General features: G+C 32.5%; 2 protein-coding genes across 3 annotated transcripts; one reads left to right on the top strand and one right to left on the bottom strand.

Annotated features, from left to right (window-relative positions):
• The first annotated feature begins 994 nt into the window (after window positions 1-994).
• On the top strand, window positions 995-4,916 carry LOC114289979 (mediator of RNA polymerase II transcription subunit 11). Of its 2 annotated transcripts, none has more exons than XM_028233825.2 (4): window positions 995-1,132; window positions 1,523-1,623; window positions 1,732-1,848; window positions 4,532-4,916. In XM_028233825.2, the coding sequence occupies exons 2-4, from the start codon at window positions 1,570-1,572 to the stop codon at window positions 4,706-4,708; spliced, it is 348 nt and encodes a 115-aa protein (XP_028089626.2). In that variant the 5' UTR covers window positions 995-1,132; window positions 1,523-1,569; the 3' UTR covers window positions 4,709-4,916. The 2 variants fall into 2 exon arrangements, with proteins under 2 accessions (XP_028089626.2, XP_028089627.2); XM_028233826.2 differs by having other exon boundaries at window positions 1,512-1,623.
• A 493-nt stretch (window positions 4,917-5,409) lies between these two features.
• Window positions 5,410-10,799, bottom strand: LOC114289978 (protein WVD2-like 2). The gene is made up of 7 exons (XM_028233824.2): window positions 10,531-10,799; window positions 8,342-8,819; window positions 7,231-7,298; window positions 7,032-7,125; window positions 6,853-6,924; window positions 6,612-6,722; window positions 5,410-5,950 (listed from the first exon to the last, which is right to left on the bottom strand). The coding sequence occupies exons 2-7, from the start codon at window positions 8,813-8,815 to the stop codon at window positions 5,639-5,641; spliced, it is 1,131 nt and encodes a 376-aa protein (XP_028089625.2). The 5' UTR covers window positions 8,816-8,819; window positions 10,531-10,799; the 3' UTR covers window positions 5,410-5,638.
• Between the last annotated feature and the right edge of the window lie 6,609 nt (window positions 10,800-17,408).

Genomic DNA, 17,408 nt, shown 5'->3' with positions numbered 1-17,408 from the left:
AGAAAAAACGCTAAAAAATCAAATTAAAAAGTTCTTCCCAAGTACATGCTTAGATTGCTACTAATCTAAAATGATCTTAGAGCATCTCCAATCGTTCATTAGATATTTCATCAATTTTGAGTGAAAATTTGATATGATATGATGAGCTCCAACCCTTTCATCAAATCTAACGGGTCATCTGGCCTAGTATAAAATTTCAAAAAATCTTTTCAAAATGGGATCATCCACCTAGTTGTCCACCAACAATTACTTACAAAATTTGATGAAAAGATAATGCACTCCCTTGATTTGATAAAAAATCTTTCATTTTATATCAATTTGGTGAAACTATTGGAGTACCAATTTTACCAAATTTTTATTAAATTTAAATTTGATAAAATATTAAATACATCGTTAGATATGGTCTTCCACCACTAATAATCACCACGTGAATTTATATCACAATCTAAATATTAAAAAAATATATATATTACAATAAAAAATTTACCAACACTGCTAATAATAATATTTAATTTTATATTAATAAAAAATTATATGAATTTTTAATTTTATCAATTTAAATACTAATATTTTGATTTATTTTTAATTCAAACCATTAACTTATTTTCGTTGAATAAAATTGATAAAAAAAAAATATTATTTTAGTCATTAAAACCAATATAATAAGTATATGAAAAATACCTAAAATATCATTTTTATTAAGTTTGATGACTAAAATACTTATTCTTCATCAATTTATCTTATTTTCGTTGAGTAAAATTCATAAAAAATAATATTTTAGTTATTAACCCCAATATAAGTGTATGAAAAATGCTTAAAATATCATTTTTATTAAATTTGATAACTAAAATATTCATTCTTCGTCAATTTTACGTAACATAATTACAGAAATGATTAAAATTGTGAATAAATTAAAATATTAAGATTAAAATTGGTAAAGTTAAAAATTAAAAATTTATTTTATTAAGCTTGGATTTTTTTTTTTTTTAATTTTATAATTTGTCATATAAAAACTGTGGAGAGGAATGAAAAAAGAAAAAGAAGCTGGAGAGAGAGGGGGGGAGAGAAGCAGCACCACCGTCCACCACCACCGTCGTCTGGCGGAGCTCACTCACGACATAGAGTGAATCAGGTTCTTCCTCCAAACTTGAAATTGAACGAACCAAAACAGATTGGCAAGTTAAATTTTTGAATTGAAAAATTAGAGGGTTTTTGATTTGTACATTTGTTTTTTAGCTGCATTTTCTCTCTTTGAATTGCATAGTGGTTCTCCATTAAAGACATATATAAATTGGATTTCATATTTGATTTGTAGTATAAACAAGAAATTCCCCAGTTTTTTTAGGTGTTTCAAGGTGTGCTTTTATCATGCGAATGAGAATTAATGACTCACAATAACAATCTCAGTTTTTTTCACAAATCAGCCAATTTTTTATAACTAACAATTTTGATTTCACTTTTTAACCCTGTAATGTTTGTTGTATGATGTCAAAACACACAATTTAAACTAGTATAATTGCAGCCAATCGATTGTTCGTTCGTGTCCCCCTTGAGCTCTGATCAAAATCCATGGATTCACAGAGCCAAAACACTTCGCTGCAACGACTCCAAACTGTAGAGCAGGTAATCAATCAATCTTTCTTGTTTTCTTCAATAAAAACTAGTCCTTACAATATCAAATTCCATTTAATTTCAAATCTAATCTATATATTTGTTTGGGGGTTGTAACAGAGAATAGTTAGGGTTTTGGAGCTCGCCGGAGGAGTAATGGACGAACTCTCTAGCCCTAGCGGTCCCAGAAAGGAATTGGTTAGCAGCCAATGCAGTGAGTTCATGCAATTAATCAAGGTTCCTCTCTCTCTCTCTCTCTCTCTCTCTCTCTCTCTCTCTCTGATTGAAATTTTGTTTGGTTTAGTTGTTTCGGTTAACTTGGAAACAGATACATTTTGGAACTGTTTCAAAAAAAATTCTGAAATGTTTTGGAAATATAGGTGGATCATAAGTGACTTAATCATGCTTGTTTGATGTTCTCATACTTTCTAGTTTCTTGATTCTCTAATAAATTTTAGATTTTTCTTTGTTCTCAAATCTTTTCTTTTTGACAAAAGTGGCAAATATAAACGATCGTTTCTGAATTCTCCTATGTGTTTGCTATGTTTTGTTCTTTCTTGGTGTGGTGTGGTGCATTGCAGTGGAAAATATTGGAATTGCAATATTACACTATTGTTTCATTTTGGTTTCCTGAGAAAGATAATAATTTGTTTCTTGAGATATATGTATATATATATATATATATATATGCGCATAGACAATTTAAAGATTAGAACTTTGTGGCAAATTGGGCTAGTTCTTGGAGTTGACTGGTTGTTTAGTGGTAGTTCACGGGGTTCCTCAGAATCCCACGATAACAATGTATATGGAAGTAGATAACCTGTCTATTGCAAACAATTTAAGGCACATTGGAGAGGCCTAACTTGCAAATCACTTGGCTTTAAAATAGAGTTACTAGAATTTTTTGTTTTCTAATTTATTTGTCTATTTTTGGGGAATTGATAATAACAATAGTTTAATGTTGTGTGAAGAAGTATCTGTGAAATTGATTGAAAACTTGGATATTGATTTTATACTTATGTTAGTGTGACGGTATCGCTATCCCCTAGAAACACCACACATGCATGTAGTGTCAAACTATTTGTTAGATGGACTCTTCTAAATTTGTGAAGTACCTACATTGGACACTTAGTATTTTAGGGCATGTTATATCATATGTGTCCTACATTACATGGATTCTTTGAAATTTGGGAGGTACTCGTGTCAACACGACACAACACGGGTACAGGTGCAAGATACGGCCGGGATACGACTCTTTACAAATTGATATGGCTCTATTTTGTCCTAAATGCAAAAGAAACGAAAGAGAGAGAAAGGAGAGAACCTGTCGCTGACTTCAATGGGCATGGCCCCTTCAATCCCTTGTCGCTAGCTTTGACTTCCCTTTCGACTTCGACAAGCATGGCCCCTTCAACTTCATCTTTGATGAGCACCACCGTAGACGATCTTCGTCTTCGTCTCTCTCTCTCTCTCTCTCTCTCTCTCTCTCAATCTCTGTTTTCTCTCTTCTCTCTGTCGACCTCTTTTCTCTTTCCTGTTCTCTCTTCTCTTCTCTATGTCGGTGAATATCAATCTCTTCTCTCTCTCTCTCTCTCTCTCTCTCAAGAAATTCAATTAAATCATATATGATAAAAAAAATCTAATAAAATCTATAAAACAAATCATCTATTTTTTTATTTATTATTTATTTTAACATAATTTGTTCTTCTTTATTTGTTATAGTTTTTTTATTTATAATATATATATATCAATAAAAATAAAAAAAAATTATATAAACAAATTAAAAATATTATCAATAAAAATAATACATAAGATAAAAATAATAAATATATTTTTAAAACAACTATTTAACTCATCTTCATATAATAAATATATTTGAAAATAACTATTTAACGTATCCCCGTCCGTACCCATATCCAAATTTGGATCCGTATCCATGTATCCTTAATTTCAACCCCTAGATATGCACCCACACCCGAGTCTATGTAACGTAGTATGTGTCTGACATATCTTTTTAGTCATGCACCCAACAAATATATTTATGTAGAAGAGTTTATTGTGAAATCATGCATAAGAATCGCATTCTATGAATAAAAAGCTCTATATAATCCTTTGACATTTGCCTAACTTGCAATTTGGAAGTCATTGGAGAGGCCATAAGGGAACTTCCGCAAACACCCCATAGACATTTTTTTGGGTGAAAATTTGGCACATGCTGCATCATTATAAGGGCCTATTTGTTTGCATGAATTGGATAATTTCATTTAGGATTAACTAGTTCAAAATCTAAAGTTCAGAGAGTTTGTGTAGGTTGAGCTGAAGACATTTTAAATCTCCCAACATGGATCAGGTGTTCAATGTTTTAAAATAAGTGATCCACGTGAAATTTCATGAGGAAATTAAAATGTGTAGACTTTTGAGTTGTTTCATTTTTGGAACCAAACACATCTATTTATCTAATTTGTAAATGGGGTAATTCTAAATGGCCCAATGCATATTTTTGGACAACCGAATGGACCCTATCAGTATGTTCTCATTTCAAATTATCCGGAATATAGTATTCATGCTATGGGATAGTGAGAAATAATTCGGGAACTATTCAAGTCTAAACTGGGGTTTAGTTGCTTAATGAAAAATTTAGGAGGTAGTTGAAGTTATGGGTGTAATTCGTAGTGTACGACCCTCCCCCCCCCCCCCCCCCCCCTCTCTCTCTCTCTCTCTCTCTCTCTCTATTTATTATCATTTTTTTTTGTTGAACTGGGATATAGTTGTGTAGTCAATTGGTGTGTGGGATAGCTGAGCAATTGGTGTCTAGTCCATTCTAAACTACAATTCTCTTATTACTCAAAATTTTTGGCTACTATGGTACTAGTATGTTTTTAACTAAACTAATCAAAGTTCATGTTTTGCTATGGAATAGGACATCCAAATGACACTGAGGGATGAAATCAAAAGTGCATGCGAGTATCGTCCATTCGAGAAGTGTGATTACAGTTCAAGAATATCTAACGAGATATGTTGCAAGAAACTGGAATTTGTCACTGCACAGTTGGATGGGATGAAACAAACCATTGATGGATATTATGATGCAGCTTGAAGACACCCCGTAGCATTAGTATGCAAACTTGTGCTGAAGATTATTGCCTTGCCCAGCTTATAAAAATCTTAGAAATTAATTTGATGTACTTAGTAAGGTACTTTTTATTCTTAGATTTGATAGCAAATTACTTTACACAATCTAAAACCATGTTCAATGCCTCTTTTGTATGTTGTGGAATATGAGATGGTTTCTTTATTTTGATCAATACCATGTTAGTATCTTGCGATGTTCATGAGGTTAGTCTGTTCTTGCAAATTTCTTTGAAGTATGTGATGGATTAGTAACATGCTAAGTTACTTATTTTTTAATTTCAGCAATTAAATGATTGTGGGGTATGTTTTTACCAAAGTCAGAAGGTTTATTACACCTAACTTTGAAGACATTTTTGACTTGTGCTTAGGTGTTTAAATTTGTCTTTGAAATAAATGTTTATATATATAATATATAATAATTATTTATCTTTAATTATATATTTATCTTGATATATGATATATAATTATTTCGTGTTGTGTTATGAACTTTAGGCCACACCCTAAACCCAATTGCACAAGTCGGTGTGGCAACCGCTCCATAGGCATGCAAGGCTTCAACCTGAGTGTCTTCACCTAAAATAGCCACAATAATCCTAGAAATAAAAATTCTCCAATAAATACAACAACCTAGCTCCCCAATTTAATCAAGATATTAAAACCACCTCCTTTAAAAGTTATAGTCATCCACATATTCAATGATAGGAGAAAATTTTAAGTCCACAATATATGAATCTCATCTCTCTTCTTATAGATAATTTACATGTAACAATGAAAGATACATAAAAATATACAAATCATTGCAAGCAAGAACAGATAATGAGCTGTTTCCTTTAACAAACACTCAAATGACCAAGAAAATTCTAAAACTTTTTTCTCCTATTAAAGAAAAAAACAACTAGCTATTGACAGCAATGTCTGCACTTCTCTGCTCGGCCATTTTATGAGGGGTGGTGGTGATGGTTTTGCCTGTCTCCTTCGCTGTTTTTGAATGGTCCTTAATTTTGCAAGTGCTGTTGTTACCATTCCTTCCACTGATCTGATCCTTATTTTTGAGAGGGCTGGCAGAAGCACTGCCGTCTTTGCGGCTGCCAAAGCTGTGGCGAATTGCCCTGTTACAAACTCCCTTTTCCTCCGAGGACGAGCCAGCTACGTCACCACAACTCTTTCTCCGATTCAACTTTGGTGATTTGGCACGAGTCAATGGAAGCTGCCATCCAATTCAAGTAAAATTACATTGTTCTTGAACAAAAGAAGCTAGTGTAGAAAAGTTTCCAATTTGGAAGTGTAGTCTTATATGAGCACACACCAATGGTTTACAAAATTAGTACTTAAAAAAAAAAAAAAGTAAGAAGAAAGAAAAGCAAAAGGGTTCCTCATTCTGAAACACCCATTAATTGGTTTTGTTTAATCTTTTCACAACCATGCAAGTGGAAGGTGTGTTAAGCTCAGCTGCAACACAAACTCAGAGAGTTTTAGTGAAAAAAGGGTTGATCAGCTTGCCAAGGGATTCTATCCCACTGGCGTTACCACGACCCTCTCATATGAGAGGTTGGGGGTTCAAACCTTGCCAGAGGCAAGATAAGGGTGTATAAAAGCTTCTTCAGTTCCATCTGTTCCCACCCGTCTATGCCGCTTATCAGCTCCCCCTAAAACCCAATACCCCTAGGATTAGGATATATATATATATATATATTCCAATCCTCAAAAAAGATAACCAGCTCAATTTTCAGTTCAGTTGCAGCCCTAATGATATCTTTTAGGTTCCATGAATTTCCAATTTTCTTCCAGTTCCGACCTTTTTCCAGATGAAATAACATCTTAGACTCTCAACTTCACAGGACTATCGATGAGAAGTTCAAACTGAGTACCTTTTTTAGTTCTTTCTTAGGTGGAGGTCCTTCCTGGTAAAAGCTAGGGACCGGATTTGCTTTATATGTCATGGTCTTTCTAAGCTGCTTTATAGCTGCCTCTTCGTCCTCCTGGAAATTAAGAATAGACAACAGGATAAATAAAAGGAGGGTAACACGACGTTCACAATAGCAATTATGATGTGAAACAGCAAAACACAAAGGAAACAGTATAACAATACATGCACACAAATGGAAGTACCTTGGTTCTAGCTTCATATTCCAACTTCTCTGCCTCCAAAGCTTGATGTTTTTCCCCTAGCTTAGAGTAAAACTACAAAACGAAAATTAATTAAGAGAAGAAAATCGCAAGAGGAAATTAAAAGATATCGATTGAGAAAACATTTATACTCATCCACTCAATATTTGATTCATAAATACCTCTTTGCGTTTCTCTGCACGTTGAACGCATTTAAAGACGGGAGCTACTGGGACAGTGGTCTTAAATTTGACAGTCCGGACAGATGCTGCAGCACTATGCAAAGCTAAGGACACTTAAATTTAAAATGGTACCGACAAACATTGATCAAACAACAAACAAAAATAAAAATGCTCAAATCAAGACCACGGCAAAGGATACGAAGAAGCCAAGGACCAATTATCTTCCTCATCAAAATGCTTCTTCCTATATGCCTGAGAATAGTTTGGCTGGTACAAATACAAAATAATCAAGATAAGCACGCTTTCCAAATCTACAATTATATCGTACAATTGTATTCACTTTGACATACAAATTGCTCAATTTGTTTATGAGGAATTCAAATCAAACCTCCATAAAGAGTTCTCAAGAAAATCTAAACATGAATGTAACGATTTAAGTGAGGCAGAGATGAAAACCATGATGATACCTGTGAAGGGCTCAAGCATAACAGCTACCACATTTTTTTCCCTTTGTAAACACATTTATTGATTAATAATTTAGAAGTCTTAATCCTCATCTTATTTGTCAAATTACCAATCAAATCCAATCTCGCATTCAACTGTTTTGTGTTAACTTCAAGCTGAGAATTATAAACTAGATGATGAGGAGAAGAGAACAAATAGGGAATCACAATCCCTAATCAAAAATCTCAATCTCAATAATCAATATTCATATAAAAATTACAAAATCTTCAATTATCTCTTTATCGAATGCCTTTCAATCCCCATCATTAGAACTGGAAATGAGTATTAACATAAGAGCATATAAATGCCACTCTTATATAATCTTGTCAGTCAAGTCTGGTATGGAACCAAACTAAAGTATGCCAATAAATTGAGTTTCATTGACCTTAAAGCAACCCTAAATGATTGGCTTTATCAAGTTGACGATTGGGTTTATATGAGGACTACTGGCTCAGAAACTATGTTACTGTAACGCGGATTGTTTCTATACAAGGAATGGAAACGAAAACAAGATGCACCACATGTTCTAAAACATAGTACGATAGGGTAGTGCTATATAGATGACACTACTAGAATTTAAGACACTATATAACATAATAGCAATTATAATTTAATAGTTAGACACCCCAACGGGTTGTATAGATCACATCAATAGAATTTAAGAAATTAAAAAATATAATAGCAATTATATTTTAATAGTTAATCATGCAATAAAATATTGTTACAGATGTAAAAGCACAATTCTAGAGTTTGAAAAGGAGAAAAGAGATGATGGCATCCTTGCATAGCAATATTAATTGACTTGCCTGTGATTTCCTTGAAGAGCCAGGGGAGTGGAAATCATTAGTATTAGGTGAACAATTCCTACCCGCATCAATGGTTTCAGGCCCAACATGATCAGTTTCAGTTGAAACTGGTTTCTCAGTTGCAGCAGGAGTAGAGGGCTGTGAAACAGTATCCTTTGTCTCCACATGACCCTTGACAGGTGAGTTCAACTTCTTGTCACTTGACTTCTGAGCCTCAGGTTTCAAGGTTTTCCCCTCAGGCAAACCAGCATCACGATTAGTACTTTTAACACCTAATACATCTTGCTTCTCATGACTTTCTTCCACAAGCGAGTCATGTGCAGTATGATCCTCTGCCTCGTAGTCCTTTCCTTCGTCACTTACTTCCGAAGGTTTGGGAGAAACATGAACTGGATCATGAGAAACACCATTTGAATTCACTTTGACAAGATTAGGTTTCTTGTCAATGCGGATACCAGTAACATCCCTCCCCATGGCCCTGCACAAAAATATGGTAAAAATGTCAGAAACAAAGTAACAAAGCAAATTTAGACACCAAGAAACATAAAAACTATTAAAACAAAGGAACTATTTCCTTCTATTGTAGTTTAGTGAAGGTTTCCAGCAGCACTGTAATAGCCTATTTTTTCATTTCAACAACAATTTATCAAAGGGCCACTGCTTGGTTCATGGTAAAAGAAAAGGTTTTCTTCATGAATTTCTATCATAGACTTGCATTCCTCTACATCAAACTACCCTCCTTTGAAAATAAATAAAATATATATATACAACGGAGAAAGGGGGAAAAAAAAAATTAGAAAACATAGAATTGAAAACCACTTTGTTCATTCAACAGTGATAATAATTTACCAGCTAGCCAAGACAACAGTGGATTGACTAACCCTCCTTGGCTAACTAGGAAATATGTACAAATTGGGGAAAATTAAATAGATATTTGGGCTGGTTCGGTATCATTTTCAATGTTTCATTTTTCGTGTATTTTAAAACAAAAGTGAAAGTGCAAAGGGAGAATTCCTATTTGAGGATAAAAACTAAAAAATGAAAACGAGACCAAACCAGTAGTAACCAACTTTCAATGATGATTCCCACAAATGTGAAAGAGAAAATGGAGAAAATTCCTTTCTGAAAAGAAGAACTAAAAAATGAAAATGATATCAAACCGGCAGTAACCAACTTTCAAGGATGATTCACACAATTGCGAAAGATAAAAGGGAGAGAATTCCTTTTTGAGAATAAAAACTAAATAATGACATCGATACCAAACCTGCAGTAATCAACTTTCAAGGATGATTCCCACAAATGTGGAAGAGACTAGGGGGAAAACAAAACAAAACAAAACAAAACAAAAATGCTTATTTGTACAAGGATCTATTGAAGGAGGTGGGGGATTGACACAAACCAATACATTCACCAATATGTTGACACTAAAACAAAATCTAGAAGACACCAAATGCTAGAGACATTATATATAGGAGAAATGAAAATGAGAAAGAAAAGATCCCATTCAAAGACTCCAAAGACAAAAACATGGAAACAGAACAGACCCTTTAAACCCCTCATTTTAAAGCTCAACCTATAAAAAAAAAAATTATAGACACATGAATATTACACATACCATATGAAAGTGAGAGAGATGGGACAGCAACCTCCATTTCAAGTCCCACATTCATAACCAGAAAATAATACCCACCAACACAAAAACAGAAACAACACAGAAAGAAGATGAATTTATGAAACTACACAGATCCAAGCAAATTGCTTTTCAAGGTTTACCCCTATATATAATCAGATCAGCAAAAAAACAAAGAAAGGGGAAAGGCCCAATTCATCAAATAGTTCAAAATAGTGCTTAAAACCCCTCATCATTCACGTAACCCCCAAAAGAATATCCAAAAAGTATCAATAGATAAATGAAGAAAGTGAGAGAGAGAGATGGGAAAGCAACCTTCATTTCAAAAAGCCCACATTCATTAACAAGAAACCAAAAAAAAAAATCACAAATAAAAACAAAAAAATAAAAAAATAAAAACCCAGAAAGCAAAGTGGAGAGCTGCAAATGAATTTGTGAAACAAACACAGATCGAAGCAAGTTGCTTTCAAGAATCAGATCGGCAACAAAAACAGAAAAGGGACAGAGACCCAACAAAAAAAAAAAAAGAATAAAAAGGAGCAGAGAGATGATCTCTTACAGTTCGCAGCTCCGATCTGACGAGATTTGGACTTCCTTCTTTGAAATTAAGCGTTATGAACCACCAGTCCACCTCCACCACCACCACCACCACCTCTCTCTTCTGTCTCTCTCTTTCTCTCTCTCTCTCTCTCTCAAAGGAAACAAACAGACGAATGTTGTAGTAATAGATTTGAGCTTTTTTAATAATTTTGTTTGTTTGTTTGTTTGTTTTTGTTGTTGTTTTTTTTTTTTTTTTTGTGGAGAGTGAGTCTCGAAAGCGTACATGTCGCGTAGTTGTTCGTGTGTGTGTATATATAGTTGATTTCCGTTTTACACGGCGTCACTTAACGGCGCTATTTAAGAAATTTTAATAATTATTACTTATTAGATAATAAAAGTGTTAGAAATAGAGGACTTAGTGGCGGTCGAGTTTGTGTTGCCTAGGTCTTTTTTTTTCTTGGGTATTTTTTTTTTTTTTGGGTCAATATTGGATTTTGTTGGTAGGTGATGTTGCCAGCCTAATTTCCTTGGACACTTTTTTTCAACTCACTAACCAATTTCTATGTACTATGAAATCCATTTAGACACTTTACCTACGTTCGATTTATTTGATTTAAAAATATTTTTTTATGTTTAGTAGAGTGGCGGTGGTAGTGAAATGAAACTAGAAGTGAAGGCATGACTGTGGTAGTGAAACGAAGGTAGAAGTGGTGGTTGAGCTGAGAGTGACAGTTGTAATGTAGTGACATGGATAAGATTTTAATCTAAAAAATAATTTATGCCTTATAAAAATAAAAAATATTTTCTACCCATATTGACTTATTTTATGCTGATCATAAAAAATATTTTTTGTTAATTTTCATTTTTCATCCTACCAAATACCAAAAAATATGAAAAATATTTTTCACCCAAAGAAACTAGTGTTAATGTCAAAATTAACTTTCAATCTTTTTAAACCTTAACCTTAGCTTCACCCTACTTACCCACTATGTCCTCGTTTGGAATGAGTTAATTTAACCTAATTTTTTAAACTTTTTAACTATTTCAACCTGATTAAAAAAGTTGTGTTTGGGATGATGATGGCTTATTTATAGTTGATTTGATGGTTGTGAGAGAAAAAATAAAATAATTATACTTTAGATGTAATATTTTGTCTTATTTACTAAAATAATATATTGTCTTTATTAGCTAATTTAGTCCCAAAAAGTTCATCCCAAATAGGGGTGTAATTTTGGCCTGCCCCGGCCCATCAGGGCTCGAGCGTGGGCCCATATCAGGCTTTGCGCACTCCCGCCAAAAATCGAGCCGGCCCATGGGCCAGAAAACTAGGCCTAAGCCCAGGTCTAGGGGTATCCGGGCTTTGGATAGGTTAGTGGCCTGGGCCTCGAGCTTTGACCGGGCTTGGGCGGGCCTAAACAATTTTTTTTTTATTTTTTATTTTTTCCATCAAAATTTTATTATTTTCTATTAAAAATAGCACTGGGCCGGGTCTCAAGCTGGGCTTTTGGCTGGGCCTTGAGCGAGGCCGATGGGTCGAGCCACGGATCGGGCTTCAAAACGATGGCTCAGGCCCTGGCCCAAGGCCTCGAGCTGTGGCCTTAACAGGCGGGGCCCACCTCGGGCCGTAGGCCAGCTTCGGGCCGCCCGCGAGCCATGGGCCCAAATTACATCTCTAATCCCAAACAACCCTATATCACCTTCACTTACTATCCTCAATCTCTCTTTTGCTTCAACAACCTCTTCTAGCCTATACCCACCCTCTCTCGCCACTGCTGACCCCACTTCTATACCCTTTACACCGTTTTAATCCCGTTCCACATCTATTGTGTGTGAGGAAAAAAGAGAGATAAATCGTGATACTCGGAGAGAGATTACAAAAACAAATCCATTTTTTTTCTTCTTAATATCATCTAGTCAATAGAATACTGTTAGTAGTATCTCATTTATTATTTTGAACCCTTAATTTCTTTGGACTCCCACTTATAAATTCTAAAATCCTTAAAATTTCTTTTCTCCCTCTAGATAATACCAAAATTATCCTGGTGAAAATATTACACCCATTCAATTGAATGCACACCCCTATACCCCAAAAAGTCTCTCTTCTAAAAATTCTAACAAAACCCACAAAGGTGATTATTATTTTATTTCCACATACTTGTTCATGATCTGAGAAACTAAATGTATAATTTTTTATTGTTAATTCAAAATTTTCCTTTTGTGAATTTGGTGATCTCCATGAATTTCGGTTATCTATTCTCGAACAAATAAGAAATGTTTGGTTATCTGTTCCCAAACAAATAATGAATAATGTTGAGGCCTGTATTTCTAAATTTCAGTCATATGTTCAGGAGTTCAGTACTGAAAAAGTGAAGAACAATTTTTATTATTTTTGCCATTTTTTTCAAGAAACTTACCATTACAAAGTTGATCTTTTCTGAGCTAAGAACACCATTAAAGTTATGAATCTCTTCTAAGTTTTTATTGTTGTACTTCTCTCGTCTCATAGACTTGTAGTTACCAGAAAAGGTTTCCCTCATTGTCAATGTCGGAGAAGTGTAGGTAATCAAATGGTTGCCACAATTATTGCTAAAGGGTTTTCAAGATTTTGCAGGTGGATAGGTTTTGAATGTGAAATTTGGAGAAGATGGATCGGTGGTGATGAAAGTGGATACTCTCATAAACCCTAACTCATGATGATGTAGTGGATGTGTAGGCTTAATTGTGAGATACGGTATCCTAAATTTATTGATATCTTTTTTAATAATTTCATTTGAAGCTATTATTATAATAAAAAAATAAAAAAATTAAGGGGTCTAAAATAATTGATGAAATGCTAATAACAATACTCATTGTATATCCCTCTTGGCCCCGTTTATTTTGGGATGTAATGGATGGGAGGGGATTAGGATGGATGTGGGGTTATTTAGTGTTGTGTTGGTTTGTAGAGTTGGAGAAGGAATTAGGATGGAGGTGGGGATTAAGATGGAGGTTGGAAGGAGGATTGGGATAGAGGAGGTGGAGGTGGAGGTGGAGGTGGAGGTGGTATTAGAAAAATAGTGAGGGGATTAAAAAAAAAATTTATTTTTTACATATTGGGAATTTTTTTAACGCATTAATGTTTAATTTTTTATATTTTTTTATTATTTTATATAAAAATAATTTAACAATTCTTACACTAACAACTATCATCAAAACAAATATAATTTTACTTAATCTCCTCACTATCAATTCCCTCACTATTAATTCACTCACTATAAATTCGTTCCATTCTACCTTTGAAAACAAACCGGTCTGAGTGTGAACTGGTACACTTTTTTTTTTCTTCCATAATGTTCTTTATATTGATAAGTACGATATCTATAACTGTTTCATCAAATCGTATAAACTATTAAAGTATGATATTCTATACACGTTTCATCAAACAGTATAAACTATTAAAAAAAAATTTATTCACCAAATCACACCATCATTCAAAAATTTTAATGGAAAATAACAAATGATTGAGCTTCCCTTAGATTTAAATATGAACATGAGAAAAATTGACTCCTCACAACTCTCGTTTAAATAATCTGAATTATTTATTTTGCAGGGCTCTCAATATATATTATCAATAATAAAAATTAATTCGATTTAATAATTATAACATTATTATGTTTGCTAATAAAAAAAATGATAAGTATATTTTTAAAAATAGACTATCTGCCTTTTAAAGATAAACACGATAAAATAAAAATCTTTTGATTATCATATCAACTTCATTTTTTTTTTTCACAAATAAAATATACATATTACTATAAAATAAATTATTCAAATAATCTAAACAAGATTTACAGTAAATTTCATATTTAAATTTGATAAAAAAGTCAACCAATTAGAATAGAAATAGATGATGCACCAACTGCTCATCACTATGATCAAGGCTGGTAACCACTTGTATGCTTTTTCTCTCTTAATTGAAATTAGCAGTAAGCAACCCCACACACAGTGCCCGCAAACGGCGCAAAGGAAACTTCGGGCACACACACTAATGGCAGGGCTTGAATGTGAACTTTAGTCGGTGGGTTGGGCAGGTAGGAAAATTGCTGCCCCCACTTTTCATTGGAGGATAGAGATTAGTCAAAACCCATAATTGCCTTTCCTTTTGGACATCACATAATTAACGTTTGACTATTCATCAATCAAAGTGAAACATAAATAAAGCACAAATGGGTAGCGTTTTTTGAATTTTCTTCATGTCTTTTGAGTCAAAGTTCCACACTTCCATCGTCTTATTTAAGACCGTCACAAACCCGAGGAAGCGTAACGGCCTCGAGGTATACGCCCGGAGATCCCATGTTTCACTTTTTCCGATCAATCATTAGGCCACATTAAGGATAAATCTTTCAAATTTGAATGAATGGTACGAATTATGAGAAATGTAAATTTAAATTTTTGTCTATATATAAATTCACGACTCATCGCTATATAGTTAAGCATTATTTAAGAATAACTTTTGAGATTTCGACTGTTTAAAATCTAATCTTAGAAATCAGCCTTCTATAATTAGGGCTTTTATTTAAGACCTTCACATACATTTTTCTTTACATTAACAGCAGCATAAGCACTGCTCACTTTTCGATCTTATTAAGAAATTTGAAGTCAATTTGGTAACATTTGACCCATTCTTTGGAAAAATACGTGTATTGCAAAATCGAATTGTTACAGAAAAATGAATTCGTCCACACATTTTTTGTGTGTAAAGAATATACAAAATATAGCGAGTGTATGAGAAATTACTATTTTAGTAAGCTGTTTTAATTTTTAACTATTTTAGTAGGTTAAAATTTTTGTGTTTGAAAATATAATTAATTTTTCTTCTAGTTAGATGTGATGTTTATGAAAGAAAAAATAAAATAATTATGGATTTGATATGACATTTTATTTTATTAACTATTTTAGCTTATTTTATCTTTTTATAAATTTTTATCTAAAAAATCAAAGGGTAAATTACACTGACACCCCCTAATGTTTATGTTTATTACAGTTTTCTCCCTCACCTTTTGGAAATTACAACTCTCCCCTGAGGTTTAAAGTTTCATTACAAATTCCTCCCTCAGCAATTTAATTTTTTTAAATACTAATTTTGCCCTCACTAGGTAAATTACATTAACACCCCTCACATTTTAGAAATTACAATCCTCTCCCTAAGGTTTAAAGTAACATTATCAATTGCCCCCCTTGATTAGTATTAGTTGAAAAAAAAATTAATTAGAAAAAAATTTATTTAAAAAAAATTTTGTTAGTAAAATTTTTAAATTTCTGTTTAAAAACTAACGTGAGCTTATTTTTTGAATTTACATTTTTTCCTCAAATTCACAAACTGAGACAACCATTTATAAATCAAAAAAATTATCAAACAATTTTTTATGATAGTTTTTAAAATTTTTGTAAATATAAATTGAAAATTAAAAATTGATAACGAAATGGTTACCAAAAAGGTTTCAGATAGTAAAAATGTCGTAAAATTAACAAATAATTAAATAAGTTACTAACGTAAGAAATGACTTATCAAAAGATTCTTAGTCTATATATGTTTTGATTTTTAGAGTTTTTTTTTTTTTAAATTAAAAAATAATTTGGTGAAGAAATAAAAAATAAAAAATAATTATCATTTTTATATAATTTTTATCTTTCAAGTGGTTAGAAATAATGTTTTACAAATTAAATTGAAACAGCCATACGTATGTATATAGCCTACCCAAAAGTTAAAATGACAATTATTTCTTACTCTTAAATGATAATTATTTTTTATTTATTATTTATTAACCAAATTAATTTTTAACCTTTTAAAAAAATTCTAAAAATCAAATCATACATAACCCAAGAATTTTTTGATAAGTCATTTCTTACGTTGATAACTTATTTAATTATTTGTTAATTTTATGACATTTTTACCATCTGAGATTTGTTTGATAACCATTTCGTTTTTAGTTTTCAATTTATATTTACAAAAATTTAAAAAACTGTCATAAAAACTTGTTTGATAATTTTTTAGGTTTATAAATGGTTGTCTCATTTTGTATATTTGAGGAAAAAACTTAAATTCAAAAAATGAATTTACGTTGGTTTTTAAACAAAAATTTAAAAATTTTACTAACAAAATTTTTTTTCAATTAATTTGTTTTTTCAAATAATTTTTTATCCAATTAATTTTTTATTTTCAATGAATTTTTTTTCCAACTAATACTAACCGAAATGACAATTGATAATGCTACTTTAAGCCTTGGAGAGGGGATTGTAATTTCTAAAATGTGAAAGGTGTCAATATAATTTACCTAATGAGAGCAAAATTGGTATTTAAAAAAATTAAATTACAAAAGGGAAGAATGTGTAATGAAACTTTAAACCTCTGAGGAGAGATGTAATTTCCAAAATGTAAAGGGAGAAACTACAATAAATATAAACCTCAGGAGTGTTAATATAATTTACCCAAAACCAAAAAATAATCTCCGCCAAACACCCCCAATTAGTCCAAATATATAAACTAGTGTAATGTCCTCACCCAAAATGATAGGCCCACTCTCTCCACCAAACGAAATACAAATTGGATTGCAATTTTACCATGTTATTCATACTTGGGGAAATTATCCACAGGTCCTATGTAAAATATGTGGACACTATTTAATTCAACGACTTTTTGAGTAAATCTAAAAGTCCTACTTTCTTCTTCTTCTTCTCTCTCTCTCTCTGCTTTTTGCCTGACTGTTTACATTTTCCTCTCTCTTTTTTTTTTTTGCATTTTTCTCTCATCTTTTTTGTCATGGACGATTACCAGTAATCACGTCTTTCTCCATTGATCATGGTTCACCGAAAACCACCAACCATCGAAATCAACTCGTGACGTCACCCTCACCGACG

The sequence above is a fragment of the Camellia sinensis genome, chromosome 5 (genome assembly GCF_055761805.1).
Source record: "Camellia sinensis isolate YWXY chromosome 5, ASM5576180v1, whole genome shotgun sequence".
NCBI classification, from domain to species: Eukaryota; Viridiplantae; Streptophyta; class Magnoliopsida; order Ericales; family Theaceae; genus Camellia; species Camellia sinensis.
Note: the sequence above shows the minus strand (reverse complement) of the source record. Positions and strands in the feature narration are given on the sequence as shown.

Bases quoted from the DNA above. Each gene is read 5' to 3' on its own strand.
- LOC114289979 (XM_028233825.2), top strand. From the start codon at position 1,570: ATGGATTCACAGAGCCAAAACACTTCGCTGCAACGACTCCAAACTGTA. The intron at 1,624-1,731 runs GTAATCAATCAA...GGGTTGTAACAG, and splicing joins GACTCCAAACTGTAGAGCAG to AGAATAGTTAGGGTTTTGGA. The intron at 1,849-4,531 runs GTTCCTCTCTCT...GCTATGGAATAG, and splicing joins AGTTCATGCAATTAATCAAG to GACATCCAAATGACACTGAG.
- LOC114289978 (XM_028233824.2), bottom strand. From the start codon at position 8,815: ATGGGGAGGGATGTTACTGGTATCCGCATTGACAAGAAACCTAATCTT. The intron at 7,299-8,341 runs GCAAGTCAATTA...TATTTGTACCAG, and splicing joins GCTCTTCAAGGAAATCACAG to CCAAACTATTCTCAGGCATA. The intron at 6,925-7,031 runs GTATTTATGAAT...TTCGTTTTGTAG, and splicing joins GTGCAGAGAAACGCAAAGAG to TTTTACTCTAAGCTAGGGGA.